Here is a 9,083-nt window from a genome sequence, read left to right on the forward strand (position 1 = left end):
ATGGATGGATGGATGGATGGATGGAAGGATGGATGGAAGGAGGGATGAAGGGATGGATGGATGGATGGAGGGATGGATGGATGGATGGATGGATGGATGGATGGATGGAAGGAGGGATGGAGGGATGGATGGATGGGTGGAGGGATGGATGGAGGGATGGATGGAGGGATGGAAGGATGGATGAATGAATGAATGGATGGATGGAGGAATGAAGGAAGGAAGGAATGGATTAATAAATGAATGAATGAAGGAAGGAATGAAGGGATGAATGAATGGGTGGATGGAGGAAGGAAGGAAGGGATGGAGGAAGGAAGGAAGGAATGGATTAATGAATGGATGGATGGATGAATGAATGGAGGAATGAATGAATGATTGAATGAATGAATGAATGGAGGAATGAATGAATGAAGGAATGAATGGATGGATGGATGAAGGAATGAAGGAATGAATGGAGGAATGAATGGATGGATGGATGGAAGGAAGGGAGGAAGGAAGGAAGGAAGGAAGGGAGGAAGGATGAATAGGAAGGAAGGAAGGATGAATGAATGAATGAATGAATGGATGAGTGAATGAATGAATGAATGAATGAATGAATGAATGAATGAATGAATGCACTACTTCGGCAGGTATTCTTGCTCCACTACTTATATCAAATGTTCCTTTCGTATTTGCAATCAGTTAGCCCCCATTTCTGCTTGGAGTCCTCGTGTTGTGTTTACTGGCTCCTTACATCTGCTTGAAACCCGTGCTTTGTTATTTGTTTGCCGCCCTCCCGACTGGACTTTGCCCAGCCCGTACACAATACTGCCCCAGTAGTGCCACGTTGAACCTCGGGTTGGAGGGAGGGCAAAAGTTTTACCTCCCTCAGCTGCAACTTGCAACTTAAACTTCCCGCAGCGAAATTCTGCAACAGTAACGTTGGTGAGTACTGATAATACATGCAATATAAGGTGCCGTACGTGTTTTGCGGGCGGGGCTACGGAGTCAGGAAGGTTCCGGCTGCACTGTTACAGTTTTCCCTGAGCTCGATATTATAACGGGTTACGCGAAATTAAAAAGCTGTTCCTATGACTTAAGGGACATGACAATACAATAGTTGCCTGCTTTTCGCCCTTTAAAATTAATGAAGTTAACTGCACTTCTAGTACAGTGTGATAGCTTAACATACATGTATGAGAAATTCGGGGGGCAATTAATGTTGCCATAAGGTTCATTCAGCCAATACATGAAGCAATAGTACGTCCTGTAAAGTTCCGTACACCTGGGAGGGCAGGGGAAAGATACTATATGTTTTGGATATTAATAAGCTTTGGCTGCGATATTCCTGGGCATCAGACATGTTGTTTTGGGTTACCTTTGAGTGCCACAAACATAGCCCGACGGAGTGGTGCGAAGTTTTTAGCAAAGGCCACTGAAACAGAACATTTGAGTTTTTACAACGTGGGCAATCTCCAACATCTGTTTTTCTCAGGTACTAGCGGTGTTGTACGGATCCTGTACTTTATAGGAATAAAACGTTTAGAAGAGGATATAACGTTAAATAACCGATTTTGTGTCTGCGAAGGACAAGAAAAGCGAATGTAATGTATAACTACTTGACTATGCTGAGAAATTTCTGGGTGGTATTGAACTTTTGAAGTACAACATACACGCTGCAGTACACTTGGGGGCGGGAAGGGGGCGTTGTCCCTTTGTAGGCGTGTCCACTAAATACTTGAGAACTTGCATGTTGACAACAACAAATGGTGCCCCTTGGTAGCCTCTACCACCCCGTCGGTGCGGCGAAACGTTCTCTCAACGGACAAACTCCCTTGGCATGCTTATCTCTCTATTTGGCCGATTTCTACTCCTTCCAACCGCCTCCGCCTGGTAGAGGCTACCCTTTGGTTCTTTACTCTGGATATAAAATAATCAAACCTGGCCTGGAATTGGCGTCGTCTAGCGGAATAACGCGGAGCTGCAGGAAGCGTTCCGTACATGTACAAAAGCCAAAGGTGAGGAGTGAACCGCTAGTCCTACCTTCCGGGTGGCCGTCCCGAGCCCAGTTGCCGCCCGCAGCGCGAGCTCTGGGCCCTCTCCTCGCGTAGAGCAGCCGTTACAGGTGAGAGAACACCTGCCGCAGGTGAGACAACACACCTGTAGTTCCCAGGTCTCAGCTCGCCAAGCAGATGTGTGGTTCCAGCTAGTTTCTCACGTCGCGATCTGTAGTGTAGGTTATTCTGGCGGTGGGCGTTTTTAGTAGTAATTTTACTCTGTTCGCCTGACGGCAACAAAGGCTTTAGACAGAACGCCGGAAATGTGCAAAATGAGCCCCGCATATCTGCTTGGAGATCGACTCCACTCAACGGTGCTAAACGGTTACGTTGTTTACTTCCACGTGGTGTTTGTTGTTTCCGTGGCAGCCACGTGGTCGCCACGTGGACACACCTGCTGCACTGTTGTTTACAGGTGTTGTTTGTTTACTTCCACGTGTTTATTTATTTACAGGTGCTGTCACCATGATAACCATGCGGTACTGTTTGTTGTTTACAGGTGTTTGTTTATTTACAGGTGTTGTTTGTTGTTTACAGGTGCTGTCTCCTATGGAAACCATGCGGCCACACCTGCTGTACTGTTTGTTGTTTACAGGTGTTGTTTATTTATTTACAGGTGCTGTTGCTATGGGAACCATGCGGCCACACCTGCTGTGCTGTTTGTTGTTTCTTGCCCTCCTTCACCAAAGACCCTCAGCAGGTGAGTTTTTTTTCCGGATCAAAAGTTAAAAGAACTGAACTAAAGCTTTATTACAGTCTAAGCTGTCATGAAGCTTGCAGTGGAGTCATTGCAAAAACCACAAAAATAAAACCAACACAAACATTTCAGGCACAGCTTACAGTGAAATTGCTTCGAGGACCCCCACCCAGGGGATCAGGACCCCCACCTTGGGGATCAGGACCCCCACCCAGGGGATCAGGACCCCCACCCAGGGGATCAGGACCCCCACCCAGGGGATCAGGACCCCCACCCAGGGGATCAGGACCCCCACCTTGGGGATCAGGACCCCCACCCAGGGGAGGAACCCTGCACAATAATTACGGCGTTGTATATTTTTAATCTCCAAGCAGATCTTTTGGTGGGGGTATTAGAGACAGTCTAAAATTGGGTGGGGAAATGGATACAGACTGGCCAATTTGATACTGTCTAACCCTTCCTGAAAGATATTCTGCTTTAAGATTAAAGATATGCCTGTATCGTTTGTATACTGTAGTGAGTTGTATTACATATTATACTTGATTAGGGGAAGAAGAGCACCACCCCGGGGAAGCCTGGCAGGGTACAGACATGCCGTACGAGGAGCTGTGTTATATTGTATGTGTAACGTTATGTGTACTGTGTTGTGTTTATTCCCCACCCCCCCAGGGGAAGTGGACCCCCACCCCGGGGACGAGCGCTGGAAGGACACAGACATGCCGTACGAGGAGCTGTGTTATTGTATAACGTGTGTTACAGTAACATTATGTGTGCTGTGTTGAGTGTTATTATACCTGGACTAGGGGAAGTAGACCCCCACCCCGGGGAAGCCTGGCGGGACACAGACATGCCGTACGAGGAGCTGTGTTATTGTATAACATGTGTAACGTTATGTGTACTGTATTGTTTGTATTGTGTTACTATATAAATAGGGGAGGGAGACCAGCCCTGGCGGGACACAGACATGCCGTACGAGGAGCTGTGTTATTATATAACATGTGTATATGTCCTGTATTGTTTGTATACTGTATTGTGTGTTATTATACCTGACTAGGGGAGGGAGACCAGCCCTGGCGGGACACAGACATGCCGTACGAGGAGCTGAAAGCGAGGCTGGAGTCGGGGACCGTCCGTTTGATTGACGTGAGGGAGCCGATCGAGCTAGTGGAGGACGGCGAGATTCCTGGTGCCGTGAATATTCCGCGTGAGTAAACAAACAAACAAACATTCCACATAGCAGGACGGCGAGATTCCCGGCGCTGTGAATATTCCACGTGAGTTAACAAACTAACAAACAAACATTCCGCGTAAGTAAACAAACTAACTAACTAACTTACATTCCGCGTGAGTACACAAACTAACTAACTAACTTACATTCCGCGTCAGTAAACAAACAAACAACCAAACAAACAAACATTCCCGGCGCCGTGAATATTCCTTGTGAGTAAACAAACTAACTAACTAACAAACATTCCATGAGCTGGTGGAGGACTGCGAGATTCCCGGTGCCGTGAATATTCCACGTAAGTAAACTAACTAACTAACTAACATTCCACGTGAGTGAACATGGAACGTTCTAGCTGCCCCCTAGCTCTAAGCATCAGTCTTTCTGCTGGACAAGTTTGCACCTCCATCGGTTATGATTTTCATTGCCCTTGTAATGCATACGGACAGTCAGAGATTCAAGCTTTTTGTTGACTTTAAATTGAAAAGTGTTACAATCACATAACAGGTGACTTCAATATTCTACAGTTGGTGAGGTTGGGGATGCGTTCCAGCTGCCCCCTGGCGAGTTTCAGCGGAAGTACAGCTGTGAGAAGCCGGGGAGGGAGGATGACAACATCGTGACCAGCTGTCTGGCCGGGGTTCGCAGCTTCGACGCGCTCGAGCAACTACGCAAACTCGGATTCCACAAGTAAGGATGTCAGACTCACATATATGTTTCCTCAAACTCTGTAGCCTGGTTAACCAGACCCCGTGAGCTCAGCGCTATCCTTCGACGCGCTCGAGCAACTACGCAAACTCGGCTTTCACAAGTAAGATTTTCCCAAACTCACAATACATGTATCACAAGTAAGGTTTCCGTCGGTGAAAGTTTCACAAGATTTCTGCAAACTCTCAGGATATCACAAGTAAGACTTCCCCAAGCTCACAAGTGAGGATATCAATGTCACGTACATGTATTACAAGTAAGACTTCCCCAAGCTCTGAGGATTTCACAAGTTAGGCCAAAAAGTAGTTACTTTAAGCACTGGATATGATTTTGGAAACGGCCAGACGTTTCAGCTAGTATCCACTAGCTTTCGTCAGTGACTGAGAGACCAGAGGAGAATGCAGGTTAAAAAGAGGTGTTAAAGAGGCAACATATGAAAGAATATAGAACCCCACCCTCAACAGGGAAGGGGGGCTACGGGTCGATCTCTCCGGCACTTGGCATTCCCAGCCCCGAGGACAGACGACACTTAAGCTCCTGTTCTGCATTACAGGAGCTTATCATTCATTCATTCATATCAAGTAAGTTTTCTGTAAACTCTGATTTCACAAGTAAGACTTCAAAAGTCTACTTTTAATTCATTTACATTTGGCTTTTAGGAGGAAAAGTTAAATTCGCTGTGTTTTAAATTCGCAGTAGTAGTTTGCGGTATTATGACTCAGAGGTAACTGTGTAAATACTATCACTGCGATAGTTTCTGCATGATATTTTATATTATTTATTTTTTTAACAGAGTAAAGCACTATCCTGGTGGCTTGTTTATGTTGATGTTTATGTTTACAGAGTAAAGCACTACCCCGGTGGTTTGTTTATGTTTATGTTTGTGTTTACAGAGTAAAGCACTACCCGAGTGGTTTGTTTATGTTAATGTTTGTGTTTATGTTTACAGAGTGAAACATTACCCCGGTGGCTTCCTCGAATGGTCAGAACGATGTGAACAGGAATGGAAGGAAAAGGACGACACCAGGAACACCAAAGACCCCATACAGCCCCCCATACCTGTGGATAAAAAAGAAACCAGTAACACGGAAAACCCCACGGCACCCCCGGCCCCCCCTAACTCCATACCCTCTCCACAAGACAAGACAGAATTGTGATGCCGGCTTCAGATTTTCTTGTAAATACTGTAAACCAGAACTAGTCCCAAAATTCTTCTGAAATATCTAACATCTGCGTCCATAATATCACCAGGGTCCATAATATCACCACCTTGAGAAATATATGTGCTTAAAGATATTTCTACTGCAACATACCCTAGGTATGTACATTTGAGGTGTGCAGGAGTGCATACCAAAAGTATGATGCAGTAAAAATATCTTAAAAAGCACACTATTTCTCAAGGTGGTGATATTATGGACCCTGGTGATATTATGGACACGGATGTTATAACTAGTCCAAATGTTGCACATCAATATGTGGAAATTAGTAATAATAAATAGAATAAAAGTGAGATTGTAAAATGAGATTATTTGGCCGTCAAAAAAGACTGTGTAAATGAAGATGAACTCAAGGTTCTCATATGTTGTCTTCCGTTGCAGAATCACTCAGAAACGTGGAGATTTTATATTTTTCATGGCATTACATGTAAATCTCAGAGGGGAGGGAACATAAATTACAGTAATGAACGACGTAAAGATTCCAGCAGTCCAACATTCTGTTAACTTCCTACGGCTGGACAAAATATCAACCTGAAAATTGAGTCTGAGCAGAAGTCAGTTTAAGAATAAAATCAGGTTCAAGTTTTCCTCCCAGCCTTTTGTCTTCATCTTGGTATTTTGGTGAATCATTTTAAATGTTGGAAATAAATTTGTGCAGCCGGAAGTGAAATTGCCTGACAGTCTTCCTTGATTTGTCACAATGGTGCAATGGCCAAGTGGGTAGAGTGCTCGCCTTGCATTTGGTAGGTCTTGAGTTTGATCCCGGCAGAGTCAAGACTTTAAATATGATAGTATTGCTTTCTCTGCTTAGCACTCAGCATTTTGACTCAACACACACCAGTACCAGCGGACTAGCCCCCTGCTGTAGTGATTGCACAATTGTGTGGCCCAAGGGCTACGGAACTGGAGATGGGCACCATGATTCGTCACGTCTTGTACAAACTAAGAAGCACAAACTGCAACACAGGCACGTAAAGTTTCCAGATATTTTATTCTTCCTGAAAATGTCTCTTTGTACAGAACAGAAACCTGACATGGGAACATCCCTGGTTCCTTACTACATCTTCACACTAAAGACGGCACTTAAAGACGCGCTTACGTCACACTTAAGGAACTTCTGCTTTCAAGGAGGTAAAGTCTGTTTCCAGGCAATGTCTTAAGGCTCAGCCTTCCTCAAAGGACAATATTTTTCTCAAAAAAAAAATAATTTCACATTTTTTCAACCACAAAAACACACTAGTGGCAGCTGTTCCTAGCCACCAGACAAATTTCATTTCATTTTTTATTTATCTATACAGGTTTAATAATTTGGCTCCGAGTCTGAAGGGCCAGAGCAAGTCTTGCAAGAAGTGATGCAAATTTCTTCACTTGTCCTTTATTTTCAGTCTTAGACTGAGACAAACTAGAACAAAAATTTTCTTTGGGGTTGATTTGATCGCTTTTGACTATTGATATTTCTGACAATATTTACAGAACAGAGTTGGGCTGGAACCAACAGAGTAACCAGAAAGCAGACGCTTCGAAAGTGTCCAAAACACAGGAGAAAATATAGATAATGTCACAGAACAGTTATGAATATTTTTCATAAATAAATAACTTAAACTGTAACATAATACTTCTATGTACAACAAGTCCAAATTTTAATACTCCACTTTACTTATCAATAAATAACAGTGCAACACTTTAATATATATTAAACACGGAGAAGTTTTTATAAACTTCCAACTATAACAGAAAACATCGGCAAGTCCGAAAAAACATGAAGAAACCTTTTTGACTTTAAGAAAACAACACGTAGAGAAATAAGATGAAAAAGATAATAATCATATAATTAATTTAATTTTTATGGCACGAGGCAAGTTTTGCTCCATCAAACACACGGATTGGTCACTTAAATCCACTCTCCAAGCAGAGGTTTGGGTTTAGGCGTTGGCTTATTTTTTTACGTTTTTAATTCAGGCCTTTTTTTGTACTTTTTTTCACCAGCCTATTTAATTTTTGGATATCGCCCTGCCAAGTTGATACTGTCGTAGCCACCAAAAAATCTGTTTGGAGATTAGCTTAAATCTGGTCCTTCAAGATCTGGTCAGTTAATTTTCCAGCTTTGCTTTTGAGCAGACAAAAGATAGCCCTATTGTTAGGGAGTTGTAGCCTGGTATCCAGCCTTGTTAGCTTTAGTCCGCTACCCAAGATCCGCTCACAAGGCTGGATACCAGGCTAAGGGAGTTGGGTACTTTCTAAACATTTTCTAGAACTTGCTACAAATTTCACAAAACTTCTGCAACATCTCCACACGAGACTTTAAAAAACAGAAAATTCAAACAAAGAAATGTACATCAAATGCACTGCCAACAGCCAATGACAAGGCTTGTTACAACCTGGATGCTGATAGATTGCAACCAACCAGAGGGCTTGACACAACTGTACCCAAACACAAGTCTCAAAGCTAACTTAAGAAAGGTTTAAGAAAATGACTTGATCCCAAAACCAAAGCTGCCAAGGTCATTACAGCAGAAACAAGGTCAAAGGACGAAGAATTCACACAAAAGTTTGTTGGTTCGTTAGTTCGTGCCAGAAATGAGTTAAACCAACAAAAGTGACAGCAGCAACCGTTGCTATAGTAACAAAACATTACAGATTGTCTCTCTTAACATAAATATTTACATGTAAACAACAACAGCTCTTTTAATAACAACCTTGAGAACTATGAGGAGTTCCTTAAAGCAACCCCCTCATCAGCTCCTTAGCTTTTAGACCGTTCCACCAAGCTTCCTGGGGGGTGACTGGAGGATAAAATATCCATCTAATCTACGTGAGATCACTCCTGACCACCCCCGATAGAAAACTCGATGGAACAGTCCGCATCATATGCACAAATATACATATTTTTTCCTCGGAAGACTCAGAAACAAAAGTCTTCGAATTGCATTATTATAATCTGCTTAATTAGATCAGTAACTTGCTTAATTAAGAGGTAGTGAAGCAGCTTGGACAGCTTTAAGACGTCTTAACAGCTGCAAGGCGTGTAAAATGCCACTTGAAGAACAAACATTGCATTATTATGTTGCAACTCCTCGGGTTGACTTTTGGGGGTTTGACAGGTTTTACAGTTCTGGGCAAAAATGGTCTGAATGGGGGGGGGGGACGTCTTGTAGCAGAATGGTTAACTTCTGTAGGGGGGGTCGGTACATGTAAGAGTGGGA

General features: G+C 43.3%; 1 protein-coding gene across 1 annotated transcript; it reads left to right on the forward strand.

The window, feature by feature from the left end:
* The first annotated feature begins 805 nt into the window (after positions 1-805).
* On the forward strand, positions 806-5,838 carry LOC109462732 (thiosulfate sulfurtransferase/rhodanese-like domain-containing protein 3). Its single transcript, XM_019759290.1, has 5 exons — positions 806-921; positions 2,650-2,733; positions 3,785-3,934; positions 4,483-4,645; positions 5,613-5,838. The coding sequence occupies exons 2-5, from the start codon at positions 2,661-2,663 to the stop codon at positions 5,818-5,820; spliced, it is 594 nt and encodes a 197-aa protein (XP_019614849.1). The 5' UTR covers positions 806-921; positions 2,650-2,660; the 3' UTR covers positions 5,821-5,838.
* Positions 5,839-9,083: the final 3,245 nt, after the last annotated feature.

Source organism: Branchiostoma belcheri, unplaced genomic scaffold (assembly GCF_001625305.1).
Source record: "Branchiostoma belcheri isolate BF01 breed outbred unplaced genomic scaffold, Haploidv18h27 scaffold12, whole genome shotgun sequence".
Taxonomy (NCBI): Eukaryota; Metazoa; Chordata; class Leptocardii; order Amphioxiformes; family Branchiostomatidae; genus Branchiostoma; species Branchiostoma belcheri.